This window comes from Acanthisitta chloris, unplaced genomic scaffold, assembly GCF_000695815.1.
Source record: "Acanthisitta chloris isolate BGI_N310 unplaced genomic scaffold, ASM69581v1 scaffold528, whole genome shotgun sequence".
NCBI classification, from domain to species: Eukaryota; Metazoa; Chordata; class Aves; order Passeriformes; family Acanthisittidae; genus Acanthisitta; species Acanthisitta chloris.
Window position 1 is genome coordinate 44,662 of NW_008685108.1, and position 21,136 is coordinate 65,797.

Below are 21,136 nucleotides of genomic sequence, written 5' to 3' on the forward strand. Positions count from 1 at the left end.
AAGAACAAAGGAGCCAATTTGGGGCAAAGTTGTTTCCTTGACCTCTTGTGCAGACTAAGTCTGAATCTTGGGACTGCAATGGCTTTTCACTCTTTTTCTGGGGTCTTGGATAGGGGCAGTTTAAGTTAAACAAACTCCTCCTGAAGTCTGCTTTCTTCATTTTTTTAATCATTAAACAAATATTTGACAATTTTTTTCACTCTTTGTTTTGTGGTTTATTTTTTTTCCAGTGGAATGAAGTGGGCCAGGACACATCCAATGAAAGAATCACCATTTCCTAAAATAATCTGGAAAAGGAAAGCTTGAGCCTGCAGCAGATGGTTCTTGAAAAGATACTTCTTGTTACTTTAAAGCATTAAAAATAAGAACACCATTTCCTGCCTATTTCTAACTTCCTTACCCTCTTTTCAGTTTGCACTCTCCTCTAGGTGTAATAAAAAATGAGACATTTGCACCCAGCTGGAGAGTACCTTTCATGAGCTGGAAAACTGCAGAGCTCTTTTCTGGCATGTCTCCTGCTGTTCATGAGTAACTACCAGGACAAACTCACTTGAGTGAAGTGCAAACTTCAGTCCCTAAGGCTTGTCAGTTCAGAGCTGATCCTTTCAGCCACTGCATGCTGGGTAGGTACGAGAGAAGACTCGAAGTTTCTAAAGCAAAGTTACACTACTGAGCAAAACCCCACAACCTTGATCAAGTACTCCTCCAGACTTTTCCAGTTCTACCTGTCCCAGGTGATGCAGCATGCAGTAACTTCAACATCCCAAATGGGAAATACTGTAATATTGCTGCTCTGTAGCTTATATCCTGTTCCTATCTTGTTTAATCTTAAGGAATAATTAGCTAAGCTATTTGCAAGCTGACCAACACAAGTCATTAGTTTGTATCATATCCTGCTTGCTGCCTTGGTGCTGTGCCTGGTCCCTACAGTTTGAATATCTGCCCCCTACCCCACAGAGTACTCCTTGTTGTACCATTCTGATCACTTCAATGGGTATAAAGATTCACAATTCTGTCCCATTACCAACTCCCCACCAGTATTCCACTTCTCTGTTTCCACCACCTCTAGACTAGGTATGGTTTCCCTATTCTCAATATTTGTGGGGCTCTTTTGTTTCTTTATTTGTCTGTGATTTCTTTTTGGTTTGGTTTGGTATTGTTTGGGGTTTTTTTCCCCGGAAATGCTATTTTTCTTCTCCTGAATTTGTTCTCCTAGTTTTACTTGTACTCTGGTACCTGGATTCCATTACTCCAGCTTATGCACTTGCACTCTATAAGCCTAAATTATTGTTTAGATATTTGGGATTTGATATTTGGAGATCTTTCTCAGGAACTGGCATTACATGTTCCATAAATTATTCTGCCTTTTATTACACAATGTTTGATGTACCCTGGGTTTTATTTGATTTTCAGAATTCTCAGCCTTGAAATGCAACTACCCTTTTTCTCTTTTCTTTCTTGGTTTGGAGTGAAAAATCCACCCCACATAGTCCATCACCTTTTTTTGTTTCTGAGACTGTAAAACACATGAAACACAGATTATAGTTTAGAGTTTTTAACCTTCCCTCCAATAAGGGAGGGAAATCTTTCATTTCACTTCCCATGACACTGTAAACCACCCCCTGTAAAAAACAATTTCTCTCTTCCACTGTTTCTTTTCTGCATTTGCTTTTCACTGAAAAATCTACATTTTCAGTAAACTTAGTCTGTCCATCTGGACAGACTGCTTTTGCTTGTTTTTTTTGATCCACTGCTTGAATACCAACCCCATGGCTGAACTTTTCCTACAGGTTGCTCTTTCTTGAGGAAATCATGCCTCTTTTTAAACTTGTGCCTAGAGCTAGACTAAGGATTTATATCAAGATGCTTTTCAAGTTGAAGATGATGCTTTTGTTTAAATGTTTAAAGTAACAATAGTATGTCAATTTAATAAACAATACAGATACTTTGATATTAACTAGTGCCATTGCTAGCCTATTCATGCTCACAATAAAAAGGCAGACAAGGACATTCAGATGAAGGTACAAAGTGACATGGCAACATGTTGCAATGAATTGTGTCTATTGTTTAACTGCAGTGAAATATTCACTGCAGTTGTATGTGGGACTAGAACTACAAGCAAAATGATGATTTATGCGTATTTACCTTCTACTGGATTTTTTTTTCTGTGCAGTTACATTAACATGCTAATGCAATTGCCCTGGAGAAATAAAAGTAACCACAATATCTTGAGGGTGTTTATCTACAGCAGAAGCTACGTGCTCTTTAATCCATTAAGTAAGCAAGATGAGAGGGAGAAAAAGCCATTCAGAGTCGTATTCCTATTTTTCACAATGAAACTCGTGTTTGAGCTTGCTCAGTGAGTACCAAAAATAGCTCAGCAAAAGGGCTTTCCTTGAGCACTTCCATTATTCACATGATGCGGCACCTTATATAACGCAGAGCGTACCCATCATCCCGCCGAATGCGGAGAGCACGGATGCTAGCAGGAAAACATTTCCACCAGGGACAGTAGTGCCAAGTGTTTTAAAGGCTAAGTCAGGCTGAAGGAACTGATTTTTTTCAATGGACAGGTCTAGAAAATCTTAGAAAATTATTTGGGGGATCTGACAGAGGGTTTTCAGTATGAGTAAAAGAATAGAGAGAGCCTTTTAAAACTGGTGGTACTCAATGCATATCTCTTCTCCTTTTTAAAGATGGAAATAATGTAATATCTTGAGAGCCTCAGTAACTTTTTTTGGGCACTTGAGGTACCTGCCTTATCAGTGGCAGCTCCATCCAAAGACCAACAATTCTCTGAAACACTCGAACAGATGCTGCCATCTTTGTTTGCTGGAGTTCTCCTTTGCTTCTGTAATCACTTAGTCCCAGTCCCAGCTCTTTCATTTGAAAACACCATTTGTGCCTCCCTTTGCTAATCTGCATGCATGTGAACCCCCTTGGCTGCAGCATTGTTATTTGTATTGCTCTGTGTTCCTTGCACATGGGATTAAAGTCTGTCACAGCTTCCAGCTGCACAGGTTTTTTTTCAAGCTATAAAGCACTGCTTTTAACACTAACAGTCCCAAACTTAACCCCTATTTTTGGTTACAGTGGTAACCATCACTCATATAATTTAGGAAGTCATCTTTGAGATGATGGTATGAATACTAGTGTACTGTGACTCATTTTGACTGCTGATAATAAAACATAATTATAGTTTTCAAAAAGGGATGATTGATCCTGTGTAAACAGTTCTGCTTCCCTGGAAACCCATCATTTTGAAAAATAAGCAAATCTTGTTTGGTTGTTAAAAATCATATTTGAAAAAGAAGTTATTTCCTTTCAAGTGATCTGTCACCATGAAAATTTAGATTTCAATGTCATGAAACTGCACTACATCCTCAATATCATTAGACTCATGGCTTCTGCAGCCTGCACTTTCTCTATGTATCATGTTATACAAGAAATAGGCAACCATTTCTCTCAGCAGTGAAGTATTCCTACTGAAGAGTGTTCTTAACTTGAGCAAAAATTCTCCACAAATCTTTAGGACAAGCTTTGAATGTTTCCACCAAGAGAAACTGCATGGGGAAGACAGACAGGTCAAAGCACTAACAATGTGAGGATATAGGGATTTAGTCTGTATGGAAGATGGCGACAGGTCCTGATAGTGCAATCTTTTCTAATGGAATGACAGGTCAATGGTTCATATGTAAATACAATTTCTAGACTATCAACAATACAACCCAGATTTTTCCTACAAAAACACTAACCAGTGTGATCTTTGACTTTAGAGATCTGGTGGTCTCTTAGGGTGTCCTCTGCTTTCATGCAGTGCTTTGAGGGTTGCAGCACTAAGAAGAACAAGACCCATCAGAAGCAAAAATGAAATTAGTGCCAGACATACAGGCTTATAAAACTGAGAACAGTATTTTTCTTGTTTTGTAGATCAAACTGCTAAATCCAGGAATCCTGGTCAGGTGTGATTTAACACCTTTTTTTGCCTCCCTCAATCAGCACTAAGTGATGCAGTATAGACATTCAAACACACTTTTATACAGTCTCTTCTTGACTATGAGTTTTCGATTTGCATTCAACATAAGTCCTTGGTTCAGTGAGCAGTACCTCTGCAAGTCATGTCCCTGCTTGTGAGGCTTCTTGTGGCACCAGGGGCTATGTTGCTACGTTCTCTCCTGCACATAAACATCTTTCTCTTCAGCAGAAAAGTATCAAGCTGCAGCCATGGTTGTACTGCTCCATAAACCTCTGCCGTGGTATGTCTCCTCTGTTGACCTCTCAAGTGCGCATCACTTCTGTGATGGGAGCTCTCCAGGGGAAACCAATGCCAGTGCAGCTCCAGCTCTTAGGGTTCTGCAGCAAAAGCACTGCAGTGACACGGCCCCTCTGTGCACTGCCCTGGCTGTCTATGTAATACACAATATTCAGAAGCAGAAGAGAGGTTTCTGCAAGCTCCTCTTAGAGAGAGGATAACTGGGACTTACGTGAACTTTAGCTGGACTACCAGCACTTTGTGGCTGATAAGACATGCAGCACTAAGTACTTATTTGAACTGCTTTTATATATGTATGGCATCAGCTTTCCAGTAGCAGCACAGCAATACTGGTCATATCTTCTAGAGAGACCCTGATCTTTTCTTTTCATATACAGTTTTTGTGTATGTGTAAATATGATTATTTCTACAACAAAAAGTATCCAGAAATGAGGGCTCTCTTCTACTCTTGATATTGTACCTCTGAAAGTGAACGATTTATTGCATTGCAAAGCCTCTGTCTTAATTTTGCTGTGTAATGTGAACTGTGGTTTTAGCTTTGATTTTGGAAGCTACTGATTCCCTTTACAGTGTACAAAATCCACTGAAATAATCTGCATCTTATAATCACATCGCTTTACAGAGCTTGATCAAAGTCAGAGACCCATTACATCTCAAAAGTGGCTCAGGCAATGTTTTTGTTCTGGGAAAACAGGTCCTAAAAGATTAAAATCCCAGTCCCATTTTATTTAAATGAACACATTTCATTTCTCAGCCACTAGTTGCAAGCATTGAGCTATACACTAAACTCATTTCTCTCTCCATCACTGATTTTATTACCTCCACAACTCACCCGTAAACTGGATCTATCAGCTAGTATCATATTGCTTTTGATCTGCTACATGTTACACTGTGTAAAAGATTTCAGCCTCATGGCTCTTCTCCAAGCAAATAAAAAGAAACCAATGAAATATTTTTTCATTCATAGCCATTCATACTCCACTAAGCAGGGTTCAGGACACCACAGTGAGGAACACTGCAGGTCAGTGGTTCAGGAATAAATACCACACCAATAAAAATACATATTGTTATACATACCAAACTTTGTTGGAATGTGCTCATCAGAAAGATGACACTGTGGGATTTACTGTCTGAAGGCATTTCCTATGGTCCTGTCCCCCATCCCATTTGCTCTGTATTTTTATAGAACCAAATTACTGAATATACATGCATTTCCCCTGGGAGGTTTGAATTGGGGTGGCACAAGCCAACCGTGGTAAAAGGCAAGCATAAAAATGGGCCTTGTACAGGAATGTACAACATGAACCTGCTGTTCATGCTGTGGACAGTATTGTAAATTTTGTGGGGACAATTAGCAAAGAGAATGCAAGAGACTACTAGTGATGCCATCAAAATTGTCAATTTTGCTGATTTATGACATCATTGCATGTACTAAAACTCTCTTGCTTTCTCTTTCTCACTACAGTTTTACCCTCAAACTTGAATTGCCGATCTGATTCACTGTCCCGTAAGCTGATGACTCTTTGCTCCTCAAGCCATTCATGCGCCGCATGGACTCAACGCTCTCATTCCCAACAGTCACAGTCTGTGCCTGTCCCCAGAGTGTCAGCATAGATAGCAGCAGCAAGAATGAGAATACCACAGCAGTAACACAACGATACACATACACAACACGCAAAGAGAAGAATGGCTTGGTTAGAGAAGACCATCATGCAAAACAATGTGAATCACTTTCAAAGCAAAATAAACTGAGAAAATCATGAGAGACAAACTGAAGTATAGAGATGAAGAAAACACCTCCTAAAGAGACAGCCTTAGTCACGTTGTTACCTATTTCAAAATTCATGCAATGAGATTCACAGGAAAAGTGAAAACAACAGATAGGTGTCTTTTACTCACTGGAATATTTCCTTGCATTTAATTCAGGCATTACCCGTTTTGCAAAGAATCCATGTATCAACCAGATCAGGACAAGCATAAACCTTCTGATGATTTGGTTTTAAATAACTTTCTTTCAATATTCACCAGAAGAATAATTTCCACAGCAGATGAATGACCATTTCCATGGACCAAAACATCATTATTTTGAGTAATGCCACTGCTACTTACCAATGCTGACTTCTTGCCTATCTGTTCAACTCTAAAAAATCTTTGCATCCAAAACTGAAATTATAGACCTCATACACAGCTTCTGCTGCTGTGTGCTGGTATTGGCAGTGCATCTGGTCTTTGTGTCTGCAGACATGCAAGCATCTCTGCTTTCTGCTGTAATCTAATCTTCATGGGAATCTCAATTCACCTGACAATAATATTAAACTGGAGAACAGCACTGGATTGTTTCCCAGAGCATCCATCAAATATTACATTAGCTACAGAACATTTATTAGACAGACCTGTCAAAACAAAAGTGCCCTGTGCCTTTGTTGTCATTCCACTTGTAAAGGAAACCATTATTTGTGGCTTGAAGCACTCGTGCAGCTCAAGCCAATATTTACAGCACCTAGAAAATGCATATGTACAGCATAAACCTAAATGTTTCTGCTGATACTGAGAACCAGTGACACAAATACAGGAAGTATGAAACCTTTATAGTTCCCACATTCCCTAGATGTGGGAATGATCATAACTGGACTAAAATTCAATTTAATATCTACCCTTGTCTTTCCATTTATTGAAGAAAAAAACACAGGAAAGATGGACAGACTGGCTAAAATTATTTCTAAACTGACATCTAGGTCAAAACCCATCCTCTCTTCTACATTTTAGTCATTGGCATAAGATGATGTGATAATGACAGTCAATCTTTTGTTAAAAATTGCAAGTTTATATCAGTAGAAAACTGAGGAATGGTAGAATCTAGAGAGGAAATTCTCCTAATCCTTTGCATTTTTTTAAATGACCACGTTTCCTGATTTCAGCTGGGAAAGACACCAGTTGCTGGTGATTTGAACTGAGGGCAGAACTGCCAATCTCTGCAATGGGTTACCCTAAGAAATCTCACATTTTAGGATAACTAGCTCGGGTAGACATGTCTCAGGCATGTTATGATGTCAGCACATCTGGATAATATTGTTCCCTTATCTATGTTATTGCTTCCAACATTTCCTTATCCATTGGTGGGTGCCACATAGTAGCACAGTAATTGTAAAGGTCCAGCTGCCTCAGCCATTGCAAGAAGAGAAGAAAATTCTTGCAACCAGTGATCAATATACTGACATTTATCAATAACTTCATAAACTGTAAATAAACTCAGCAGTCAGTAATCAGCTCTTTATCGAGGAGTAAATCTCACAAAAGGAAACTTCAGAATGATAGTCTCCTGCAAGGGCAAGAAGAACTGAGGTGAGAAATCAATTGCACATCAGTGTACTGTCAGGGCAGACTCAGTCACCCCAAGTAAAGAGCAGCTGTACCTTGTTTTGTCTTCTTTGCCTTCTTCGAAGCCTCAGAAATTCTTTGTGCTGCCGTGAAACAAAGTTGACTGCTGCATATTCCAGCAAAGCAGCAAAGACAAAGAGAAGACACACAGCCATCCAAATATCAATAGCTTTTACATAGGAGACCTAGAAAGAAATAGAACATGGTGTGTTATACCTTGAACTTCTTAATAAGCTGAAGATATTGATGTCTAAAAATACTCATTTCTGCACAGCATGAGTTCCATTTGTTCAATGAGATGGTGGTTTTTCTGCATTGTGATTTATTAATTTATTGTCTCATAACAAATAAATAATTCAACTATTAAGGAAAATGCATGTTCAGAAAGAATTCACAAATTATGAGCTACTGTTTTTAGGAGAAGAATCAGAATGACTGACAAAATGCAGGTGTTCTTATAGTCTCAATCAAAGTTTGAAAGAAAGAATATGAGTACAGGGTGTGATAAAATACCTGTTGAAAACAATTGTAGAAAGTTTATCCGTTTCACCTTTTTAATCTTTTACAAATCAACTACCATATTAATTAATTAGTTTTATTTGGTATCCAAAACCTCAGAGTAAACTCAGGGTATACTATTCTATGGGTTGATATGACTTTACTTATTAATTATTCAAGCCTAGTTGCTTGACCTTTATCCAACAACTCTATAAGAAAAATAAATCTTCACAGATATTATCTACTAAAATACCAAATACCAGCTGCCTCTCTTCTATTCTGATTTAAATTTACTGGTCCAAAATAAAATCAGATATATTACAGCACCACAATGTCACAAGATTTTTATCATATTACCCACACTGGGCCAAATAGTAGCCAATTAATGAGCTACACACTATGCATATCAAAAGTACATTGCTCTCCACAGATGCATTTGATCTCTGTCTTTCTTTGTATTCCTACAGTTTTTCAGCAGAGATCTTATGATTATGCAACAGCAGGTTGTCTCTGTTGTTTATCAGATATTACATCCAGGGTAGAATTAAAATCAAAAATCATCTGACTTTTAGTGTCTGCAGCGTACATGTGAGCTAGTTGCCTAAACTACTTTGTTATAAATAAATCGAGGAATGAAGAAGAATGGGCATTTCTAGGATGCAATGCACTTGAATGGTTTTACATGTCTCCTCTACGATGAGATGAATAACACCTAAATAAAGTCTACATCTTCTTCATATCTGTAAAGAGGAGCTTAGAATCCTTCTCTAAACATAGACACATGGGGCTTTACTCAGTCATCTAAATAACAGCATCACAAACTGCCACATTAACTACCTAGCATCCATTTGCTAATCCAGTAGAGCACAAAACCTCAGTATCTCATACTAACCAGTCCTCTCGAGGTGTCTCAGATACCCAAGGTCACTTCAGTTTGGCACAAACCCATGGCACCCCCATACAACTGAATCAAGATAAGCAAAATGGATTGTACCTAGACCCTAAAAAATTATAGTGTAATGTATTTAACATTTGAATAATACCCTGCAGACCAAGCATTTCAATGCAGTCAAAATATATAGTGATCTGAAAAGGATGTGATGTGCATCTAACAAACTTGTATTTAGGAGACCAAATCTCCACCTTAGAAAACACCAACTCTACCCTTTGCATACACTATTCAAAATGACCTTGCTCTTATGACCATGGCAACCAGTTCATGATGGAGGGAAGCACACCTGTATCAGTGGGGTTTGCTCCCATTTGTCATGTGCTTGAATAGCATCGTTTTTCAAAGCCTGTAGAACATCTTTTGTTAATGTCAAATGGAATATGCTGCACTATGTTCTTCAACAGGCAATATGAGCAGAGGAACTAGCATTTAAGGCATGACAGAAAGGATACAGAGCTCCATCCTCCAGATCCTGAACACTGAGAAGGACATTTTAGAGGAGCCAAACACTGTTATTCAGTCTGCATCACAGGAATGTACCTTTCAGTAGCTGAGGCTATAGTCCAGCTCCACACTGTAATGCCCAAAATACAAGTAGTATAGGCTGAAATGTAGCAGGCTGAAGTGACACTATGAATCTGTGCCTTTCAATTAGATACACAGCAGGTATGCATTTCTCTCTCCCACACATAAAAAATTTTACATCTTTACTGAGCAGCTGTGAAACCCAATGAAAACTCAACAATGTCCCAGACACTCTGTGCCACAGGCTGAGGCACATTAGGAATCAAGTAACTGTAATTTGCGTAAAAAGCAGCTGAGTTTAGATTGTTTGTTACCTTCCTTGAAGGGGCAGCTTGTTTTCCTTTATACATGCCCTTAGGAGATGTATTAGACATGCATAAACAGCTGGACTGTGCTGCCAGAGACAGCACAATGCAGGGAGCTGAAGTCACAAGAATCAGCATTTCTGACTGTGCAAATCCTGTCCTGGTGGGCTTAAAGCAGAGAAGGCAAAATAATAAAGGAAGCCCTGAGTTAGCTCTGCTGTCACTTGCAGAGTGCTACCACAAATGGCATCCACACAGTTGCTGAGCCAGCTGGATTGTGTTAACTCTGGTCTTCTGGGCTGGAATGGGAGAATCATTATATACTTGGCAGACACATAGCTTGTTCTGTTGTTTAGCCATTGCCACACTATGGCACAGCTTTGGTAAGGACTCATCAACAGTGCCATATGTCCAGCTTCCTTAACTATTACTTCCATGCTCCATAGGACAGTACAGACTAACTTTTTTTGAAGTTTCTTCTCTCCTAACTTAAAACATTATGTACATGTTTTTTGGTCTTTATGGTTTGTTTTTTATTGTTGTTGTTTGTTTGGCTTGATTTTGGTTTTGTTAGTTCTAATTACAGCAAAGAAACAAGCAATTTTAGGACAAAAATCTTCTAAGTGAAAAGCAGATATCTACACTATAGTCGAAAAAACTGTACCCTAAAAATGTCAGTCTCTCATTTTTGACCAAGACTGGAGTTTTGGATGGCTATTTCAGGTATTTATGTCTGCTTGATGTATGTCAATTTTAGTAAGAAAAAGCCTGTGAATCATCTCTGTTCGCTGGTATCGTGATGTAATCCTAAACAGAACAGAACAGAATAAGAGAAGTGATCACACCTGAGCATTTGCCACCTTTCCCATAATTTCACTTGCAGGACAGAATGCCAGGTCTGTATTAACACTACAAATTTAAAGTTGACATTATCAAGCTACCAAGTCTAAAATGAAAGAACATAAAATCATAGACTTTAAGGGTTGGAATGGACCTTACAGATCATCTAGTCCCAATTCTCCCTGCCATGGACAGAAACACCTCCTCACTAGATCAGGTTGCACAAAGCCAAAATTAGTGGTGATTATTTCTTTTCAAATGTAGATGTTGTAAAACTTCCCCTGAAAAGCCTGTAATCCTGACAGCACACTGGCTCCACATACTTTGCAATACTTTTAGAAGTGGATATTTGGAAACTCTGCCTCATTCAGAGGCAGAGGCAGACAGAGTTATCATGTTCAGAAAGCACAGTAAGATTTTCTTGCCGTTTTCTTTCTTTAAATAGCTGCTCCATTTTTTACTGCATGTTGTAGAGCTTCCTCCCTAATGCTGTTTGGGAGGAGGGGATTTAATGGTTCCCACCAATAAAACCATAAATTATATCAATTATTCAGTGCTTTGTAAATGTTTTAGGGCCAGCTAATGAGGGAGCTTTTCAGAATTAGATTTGTCTGCATCGAGAGTCATGTATAGTAAGGCTAAATTTAGTAAATGTGACAAAGCAACTCCTTTCCCTTCATAATTGTTCTCATTTGTTTTTTGGCCATACCCACTACATAAAACAAGACTAGTTTGTGCTCTGTACAGCTGTAACATCAATGACCCCCATGAAGCTCCTGGAAATGGAACTACAAGGAGGATTACACTGTTTATGAAGGACTTGCAAGGATTAAACCTTCCACTTTTCCAGCTCTTTTTATTTTAGCATTGTGACCCTCTCACAGCTTTTGAGTACCTTTCAGCATATTGCCATGTGGCACCACCAGAATGAAGCACATTTTTGTGGAGAGAAGCCGAGGGAAAACATGGACATGGGTCCTGCAGCTGAGCAGCTGTCATTTGTTGACATTTGTGAATCAACCCAAATGTGAGCTGTTTCTGCTACAGTGCCAGCCTCATGAGACTCCAGACAACTGCTTTAACTCCCTGATTCTGTCAAACAAGTGTAAAAATGAAATGAAGATGTGTCCGTTCTCTCCTAGTGGAACCTTTTTAAAAGGAAACTTCCCAGTCATGGGTGGCTCCGGTGAGCTGACCGATGCCCTTCTTGACTCCTTGCACACCCCACTCAACTCCAGTATGACCAGGTTTCCTACCAGTTCAGCCTGAGGTTTCTGTTAGCAGAGTCTCAATTGTCAAGTTCCATAAAGCAGTTCAATCACAGTGTAATAACACAGCAACAGCCAGAGCTGGGTGCCTCCTGCTCCAAGGTGCCCTGGGCTTTGATACCATCACACTCTACATGCATGCAAGTCTCCCTCTTCCTCCGGAGTCTTCTGGTCCTGCCCCCTTCCTGTGTCCATCCACATTGTCCATCTTCATCTCCCTCCTTATCCAAAAGCTCAGCAATTCCCAGCTCCTTCTCTATCTCCCAGTGACCATTCAGCAGGCAGGTGTCACCCATCTCCATTCCCTTTTGTTACCTCAAAGATTGGCAGTTCACGGCCTCTAGTCTCAGGCTCCCCACCCAGAGCTCAATCAGCATTGCAAGCCACATCTCAATCTGCAGCTTGAAACCAGAGCCACCTAGACCAGATATATTCCTCAACACCCAGAGTTCTGCATTGTGAAAATAACTCCAATATGCAGTGAAAGCTACTCAGTTTGTTTTAAATAACATATATTCACTTATTTTGGTTGATAGAATCTCATGAAAAAATATCTTTGACGTGTGAGATGAAGCCCCAAAGCTCTGCTTTTACACAATACCACATTCTAGGCAAATATTTTTAAAGAAGATAATTTTCAGCTACTAGGAAATGTTACAATTTGAAATTATCTTATGCGATAAAATAATCTCTTGGGGTTTCAGAGAATTTTTCAGATTGGAAAGGTGAAAATAGAACAAATTACATTTTAAATCAAAACTGAGGCAAAAGTTATGTCAAACTGCCTTCCAGTAAAGGCATTGATGTTGTATTAAATTTCACTTTAAATCAAAATGAACAAAAAACCCAAAGAAAAGAGCACTTACATGAAATTCTGTTATCATAAAACATACTGGATTATTTTATTTTATCTTTTTCAAATCTTGAATTCATGCAGAAATTGATCCTGCATATCAGCTTTATATAGCTGAACCTGAAAGCACCAGTCCTGGTTTCATTACAATTTCCAGGCAAAGAAGTTTCTGAAAGAATGTGCTGAGAGTTGGTGTTACAAGGAAAGTATTTTCTTTTTTTCTACTCTTATTCTGGATTTTTTTTTTTTTAATTCAAGTATTTCACCCTGGGAAATATCACAATTATAAACCAAATTCATACCAGAAAATGCAAAACCCCTCACTTTGTTGGCTTCTTCAAGACTTTAATGTCCACATTCTTTCCACAATGTACTTTGCAATTAAAAAGTTTAAGCTATCAGAGCCACTATTCTGTTACTGGCAAATAAGTGCTCATAGTATGGGGCAGATTTTGGCAAATGGGTCATTGGTGAGTGAGTCCTGTGGACATTGCTGGTGTCCCTCATCAGCTCTCTTCTTGCCTTGCTAGGCCTCATGGGAAGACAACCAACCTGGCTGGTGACCTTCCTTCCTTTTTAGGTGCAATGGGGTTTAAATCAAGTCCCAAGTGTTCCACTCAGGAACCAAGTGACTACTCTCATAATAAAATGCCTGTTCCAAGATGCTGACATAACTGACTTGGTTTGGTTGTTGGATGAATGACAAAATAGCAATATTTGGTGAATATGAAACCCACTTTTCCCAATTATTTTAATAAAATGTCTCTATTTTTAATTGACAAAATTACTTTGCTCAACTGTTTTGTTGGCCTATTTTTTTTCAGAAGCATCTACTTCATCTTCTAGTGTTAAATAAAAAGTGGACATTTTTCAAAACAAAACAATAAACAAGCAAGAAATACTTCATTTTAAAATGCTGAAACAAACTCAACCACACTCCCTCTATTATTCAAATTCCATCTGAGAGTATCCACCTTACTCAGCAGGGATTCACAAGTTGTTCCATCCACCCAAAATTGCCTTTTTTAGTGAATAAACTATTCATCCAAAATTTTTTGCTCTATTTCTATTGCTGGTTCTGCCAAGTCATGAGATGCTGAACCTCCCACCCACTGCTGATGCAGAACTAAATGCTGACTGCCTCCAAGCCAGGAAAAGTATGGGAAAAATTTATGGTTTGTTTTTCCTTCGAAGATGAAGGGAAAATTTATTCAAGCATTTGAAGAAGATCAGGGAATTAAGGTATTTACAATGATGCTCAGAGAGCCTGGGCAGGGGCCAGAAGAGGTGATCACAGGCATGCAACAGGATTCACTGATAGGGCTAAGAGCTATTTTTGTTGTGCTAACCAGCCCAAGATGTGACAGATACAGGTCTGGTTTGTATGTGGTGATGGCAACTGCTGTGCCAGTTCAATCCTACTGCCACTAAAGAGAGCAAGCAAGATTGCTTGCTCTCCCCAGATTCAGAGTGGAGCTGGCCCCAAGAAACTACAAGCATTATCCAATGCTTTGTGAATGTCTGCAGCACATGGCAAACCCCCCACACAGGACTGTTACAGTACATCCTGCAGGACATGAAAAAGGAAGGACAGAGCAGTATCTACACAGTAGAGACTGATGTTTCTTGAAATTAAGTAACTATATTCTATATGACATATTACAAAAAAAAAGTAAACTTGTCTTCCAGGTAACATAAAGCCATTCTAGAAAAGCAATGAAATATTTCTTTTTTCATGGGCAGTGTCTATTCACACATTATGATCTTTCTTCTCAAAGGACATGCATAATACCATAAATACAAAATACAAAATAAATGTAAAATCAGTTAGCAGATTGGTGAAGTTAAGACTGCATGTTTTTTTTTTTTCACCAAGGGCATAGGAAGTATTGGCATATTCATCATGTGTCATTTTGTGCAATCATATGGTGTAGTTGCTTTGTATTTTCCATTCCTGACCATTCATTCTGTACAGCAAATTTAGACAGGATGTACCATTTCCACTTCATCCTGCTTCACCAGGGAGTTTGGACCAGATGACCCACTGTGATCCCTTCAAACCTTACCCATTCTGTGATTCTGTGATTCAAAAGCCCTCAACTTCCTTACATATAATATGACTATTTTTCAGACAGAGAAAAAGAGATCTGGGTTATAGTTTAAGGCAGGTTTTCTAACCAAGGAGGCTACAGCTGAGAAAACAAAGGCTTGTGCTGTGGACAGATAATGGTGTTGGTGCTCAGCTTGGGAGCAAACTGTGCAATTTTGTTATGCAATGACAATGCAGGGACTGCCTGACCTCTGCTACTGAGCATCAAGTAACACTAATTGAGATTGTAACCAGGGTCAAAAGCCCACTTGTGCACACTGGTAGTCAACTGTATGTTGTATCAATTTTTGAGAAGATGACAATACAGTGTAAATGTCTCATATCTAGGTCAGGAGTTCAAGTCTAGCTCAGATCACTACAGAAGTAGTTAACAAGAAGGTACAGAAGGGAAATGCCAAATTATTTGGAAACTGGAGGTTCTAGGTGTGTCAGGGACCAGAGGAAAAGTTTTCTGGCTCAACCAGTTGGGAAAACAGTGGAGGGGAGCAGGTCGAGCTCTGCATAGGTGGGGTGGTGGCTGCTCCCCCCCAGCCCCTTGAGCCTCAGCAGGTAACTGCAAATCTGCACTGGAATGGCCTTGGTGACTACATGGGTTGGAAGCTGATGAGACCACACTGGATCCATGGGTGGTGACTATCTATCTCTCTCATATCTTTTTCACTCTACTTGTATCTTTTTCTCTCTTTTCCCCTTTGCAGCATGTCAAGTTACAAGCCTACTGAGCAGTATCCCCTTAAGTACTTGCTAAGTGCTGTGATCAGTGCTTGGCTAAGGGCTTTGTTCTTTCAAGGTATGCAGAGTTAAAGTTTGCACTGTGTTTGAATGAAGTTTACTGATTTTCCTTTTGCCAAGTCTCTTATTCCACACAGGTGACCCAAAGTTCATAAGTAAAAATTATTTCTTCTTGAACCTTCTGAGAACTGATTTTTTTTCTCCCATGCACTGCCCAGAGTAATTCAAAATTACCTTTTCCTCAACCCACCAAGTGGACTGGGATGTTACATGGTGGCCCTGCTCAAGAACTGTGTTGAGTTCATGCCATGTAAACAAAGGCAGAGTGGAACTAAGATTGAGCACAACCATGTCAGGGTGCATGACAGACCAAATAATAAAGGGACTAGTTATTTCTGTCTGATTGTCTCTTTTCAGCCCCCTCTGGAAACAGATCAAAACTGTTAGAGAGGGGGAAAACCCCCCCAAATTCCTCTCATCATTTATTAGGACTTTGGCATGCACCAGGGCATTGCTGACTTTTCTCATTGCCCTGATCCTGAAAACCGCTGGGCAGGAACAGGTCAGGACACTACCACTCCTACCAGCTCAGCCACATTCTTGACACTACCTGCAAATAGCAATTTGTGGATCATGTAACCATCCAGCCTGGTTACCTCTCTCCCTTCTTGACTGTGGCTTAGCTGGCCAACAAATATGCTCTACGGTACTGCTGCAGACTAAGAGGCAGCTAACCCCATCCCAGTGTCATAGCAGAGGTGGTACTGTTGTCAGTTTCCAGAGAAGCCAGTAAGACCCACAGTCTGCACTTGAGCTGTCTCAGAAATAAACCCGCAACACCAAGCATCAGCTTCTCACCACTAACATTCTACACATCTCTACTCTTCTCCTCAGTCTCACTTTGTATGTTTTGTCTTCTTCTCTCTTCAAAAAATTGGTCTTGAATAAGAACTCACAACCACAGATTACTACAGCACCTCAGTGCCCCACAAATTAATCCTTCAGATTTGTCTTGTGCAAAAAGCAAGCTCAGGTTGGCAGAAATAAACTAAATAATACCGATATTTGTGACATTTCTTGTGTATGAACCAAAGAAAGTAACCAACAGATTGGTGGAGCCATGGTGATCGGTTTACAAAGGTGACAAATAAGGATTGATGTCCCTGCTACAAGGAAGCAGCTTCTTATTGCTAAGTAATTGAAAGACATTTATCACACAGAAACACCCCCATATCCAGCTGAGTTCAGTGCAAATTGAGAATTATATGTGGCTGCATTAAGACATGGGCAAATACACACACTGTCAGCCCTTGCAGATAGACGACGGTGTCAGTCTTGGGTCTCATTTATAACATAAGTTTCTGGCTCTCCCTTCCCAGTGAAAGCAACAGATAATATTTATTTAATGTCATTAAATGCTCATTTAATTACTTGGATTCTAAGTGGTAAATTCTTCAGTGAATGAGAGCTTGGATCAAAACAATCACCAAGGAGAAAAACTGAGAAAGATTGCATGATTGCTAGCAAGAACCACTGGCAGGATCATGAAACAATGTCATTAAATTCATAAACAGAGTCAAATGCTGATACTTACCAATGGAGAATTTATATTTAAGCTTTATTTGAAATAAGAATCCAATGTGGTATGTATCTGAGCAAAGCCAGAGAGCCTACTTCTATAATGCCAGCTTCTTCCGCTGTGATTATAATTTTCTGAAATGTTTGGGGTTTTGGTATTTTTTGTTAAGTCAACTCCAGAAAACCCTATTTGTCTGTAGATCCAAAAGTTCCTCAGCTGCCTCAGGTGAAAAGAAATCTTCATTCAGCTCAGCCACAGTCATGCCAGGTTGGTTTACCTCTGCTACCCGGTTAGGAAGAATTGCACCAAATTGTATTATTCTTTGACCTTTGAAGAGTCAAGTGACTCAGTGCATAACTGTTATTAAATAACAAGTCAAGACTTATTTTTGCAGCAATAGGAACAAATCTCTTCCTTCCACGTAAAGGAGGTAAGAATCAAAGAACTGACATATGGCAGTGGAGCTACCATGATCAACACCAAGAACATTTGCACCTATATGTGCGTATTTAGGTATTATTTCTCCATTGAATAGCATGAAAATTGTGTTAAATCTCAGGTGACTACAGAACATTTTGCAACACCTTCTCTGTGCTGTATTTCCTGTTGTAGTAACAACTAAGTGAACCATTAAAAGTGATCCAATTCACTGAACCAAACAACAAAAAACTAAAATTAGAAAAGGATGCCTAGGGCAGTAAGCTTTTTTTTTTTCCTTCCACTTTTGGTCTCTTTTTTTTTTGTGAATAGAGAGTTGATTTTCTAATTCTTCCCTAAGAATGTACTGCTAAACCTGGATTTCTTACAATTTCCAGCAATGCAATTTGGTGGGAAAAGGCATTTGTTTATGTTTACAACTACCAGCCTCTCTAGATTAGAGATGGATAAATTGAATTAATCCTTTGGTCAGAGAAAATTTCCTTATCAATAATAAACATATATCAGACTAAAAAAACATGAGAATGGGATGGTTTGTTACATTAGTCAGTATCTCCATATGGGGTTTTTTTGGCTATTATTTGATCAGTCACTTACTCTTCCCGAGCCACTTATAACTCTTAATGATTCTTCTGGCTCTGGTTTCTGAATTGGTTCTTTCACCTGATAAAACTGTAAGGGGAAAAAATGCTTTATTTGTGGATAATTTAAACAATATGTAACCAGAAATAGTGGCACAATCAATAGATCTGGGTATACAATCCATCAAATTATTCTCTTTCTATCTTTGGGGAAAAAAAAGGTTTTAAAATGAAGAATAAAAGCATCCCTAAAAACCGAACCTGAAGCTGACATCAAAGAAAATATAATGTCTGGCTGGATAACATGGTCGAATTTCAATTATAAGTGTGAGTGAGTCACAGTTCATATACAGTAAAGCACTTAAGGACATGCAGAATTGAAAGAGGATGTACAATGGGAATAATAGAATATGGCAAAGGTGAAAATGTACGTAGAAAGAAATCAATGGTCTGAATATTAATAAACAGAAGAAAGAAAGAAAATGTGATAAAGAGGGCAGGTTAAAGGAAAGGAAATGGAATTCAAATAAAGGGGAATGAACAGCAGCATTTAGCAAGATTCATACAAAGATTTCTTTTTTAATTTAACTGAATCAGTTTCCGTATTCTAAAGGGATCAGAGCTGCCACATTAATGTAAATGTACCTATCACACAGCCAAATTAGCTCAAGCCTGTAGGCTCAGTACCTGGGATCAATGCTGCATGTGGTAAAACACTTGCATGCCCAGACCTCTGTTTTGCAGATCACCTTGCTTGGGATGGAGCAGAAAGAAAGCTGAGTGATTAATACTTCCCCATAGACTTTTCCAACCAAGGACCTGCCTGACCTTTGGGTCCCACTAACCAAGTCCAGACCATCAACCTGCACCACCTCTTTTGAAGAAAATGCCTGGAACTGAGAGGTCATGGTGCACCAGGCTTTGTGATAGAAGCAAAGCTGTACAGTCATTTTGAAGCTACTGGCACATTCCTCCTTCCATCTTTTTCCTGTTCACATTTTTTGAAATGCAATAATACTTTTGTCCTCTTTTCTAATGTCAGGTAGCACTTCCTAATCAAGTTCTTCCTGTCCTTTCCAGCCAGAGATGTCCAGTCAATTGACATTATTAACTGAATTATGTTTTCAATGCCTTTGTGGAAGACCAGCCATGGAACAAAAAAAGTAGGAAAACTCAGCACAGAACACATCATTGTGGGCTCCCTTTTGTGTTCATGTAGAACCACCACAGTGTGCCTGCACCAGACTCACCAGATTACTCAAGCACAGAAGAGACAGAGTCACCTTTCGTGATCACTTCCTGCATTTGTTGTAGTATGTATTAGGGCACATCCTTTCTGCAAGCATGGCATTATAATTGATGGTATAGGTTCTTTTATTTCTTTGTGTGTGTGTGTGTATTCCTAGCTTGTGTCACATGCTGTGTCTGTGAAACAGTAACAGTAAATAGGTGAGGTTGAATCACCTACGAGCAAGGGAGACTTCTGCATCTTTGGGGAACTGCTAATGCTGCTCAAATGGATAGGGCACATCCTTTCTGCAAGCATGGCATTATAATTGATGGTATAGGTTCTTTTATTTCTTTGTGTGTGTGTGTGTATTCCTAGCTTGTGTCACATGCTGTGTCTGTGAAACAGTAACAGTAAATAGGTGAGGTTGAATCACCTACGAGCAAGGGAGACTTCTGCATCTTTGGGGAACTGCTAATGCTGCTCAAATGGAGAAAGTTCAAAAGACTTAATGATATGGGATCTGAAGAAACTGTGTGTAGGAAACCACATCAGAGATCATGGACAGAATAATTTCCTGGAAACCCAGAGGCAATCAAACTGAGTTTTCTGCCACTTAAAATCATTGGGATGGCTGGAATTGAGGACACAGTAGGTGGGAGGAGGGCTGTGTATGAAATTTTGCGTGCCTTCTTAGTCTTATATGGTTGCTCTGTCTTTTCTTTATTAAAAAAAATAATTAGCTTTTCTTGTTCTATTCATGTTCTGGTGAAACATGAGTAATTTTTAAGTTCATGTAAAACTTTTCATCTCTTGCAATAACTCATTGTGAGAATAAGATACAGGCACATCCACTTCAAAGCTCTGGCTGATACTAGGTCTTGACATAGGCACCACTTCGCAAAACAAAGAGACTGTGCCTTTCAGTCACTGCCCAGCCTTTCATGTGTCTGACACAGAGTCTGTAGACATTTCCTCTGATGCTCCTCTTGGTACTCCCAGGGCTTCCAAGCAAGAAGAAATAGGCAACCTGTTCACCAAGAACATAATTCACAAGTGCCCTGCAATGCCCCCGAAAAGGATCAGTCATGTAGTGCACAGGGATTGCTCCTCTTGCAAAGTCACAGGCCTGGGTGCTCCAGAGCCTGTGTTCTGCTATCCCTCTAATGGCAGGGGCACCTGGCACAGGCACTACACAAGCTTGAGTTCTCCAGGCTGGGCACAGCACATGTGAAAGGCAGGACAGAAAGGGAACAGCTTTTCTGACTTTCAGGCAATTCTGACATGCTCAAATGAGTCGTGTAACTTAAAAGAAGCTGCAAAACTGAGTCAGCCTACGCAAGAGAAGAAAACAGCCTATATATAAATAACAACCTATATAACTTTCTCCCTGTCAGTTCCATAAGTAGCTAGAGAAGAACAAAGCTTTGAAGTGAGTCATGTTAACCCTACTCTTCTCTCTCTCTCTCTTTTTCTAACTCTAAAAGTTCTAAGGAAGCTCAGAAAACACACTGGTCAGAATTTTAAATCATGAAGAGCAGGATCAAACTATAACTCTTTCAGGAGATTTTAATGA

At 39.4% G+C, this 21,136-nt stretch overlaps 1 protein-coding gene across 1 annotated transcript in view; it reads right to left on the minus strand.

Annotated features, from left to right (window-relative positions):
* The window catches only part of LOC103806871 (glycine receptor subunit alpha-2-like), a 38,333-nt gene extending 19,093 nt beyond the window's left edge, over positions 1–19,240 (minus strand). The window contains exons 1-3 of the mRNA XM_009079579.1: positions 19,178–19,240; positions 18,349–18,423; positions 7,687–7,836 (exon numbers count right to left, since the gene is read on the minus strand). Of these exons, the coding sequence (XP_009077827.1) occupies positions 7,687–7,836; positions 18,349–18,423; positions 19,178–19,240 (288 nt within the window). The remainder of the gene's footprint in view (positions 1–7,686; positions 7,837–18,348; positions 18,424–19,177) is intronic.
* Positions 19,241–21,136: the final 1,896 nt, after the last annotated feature.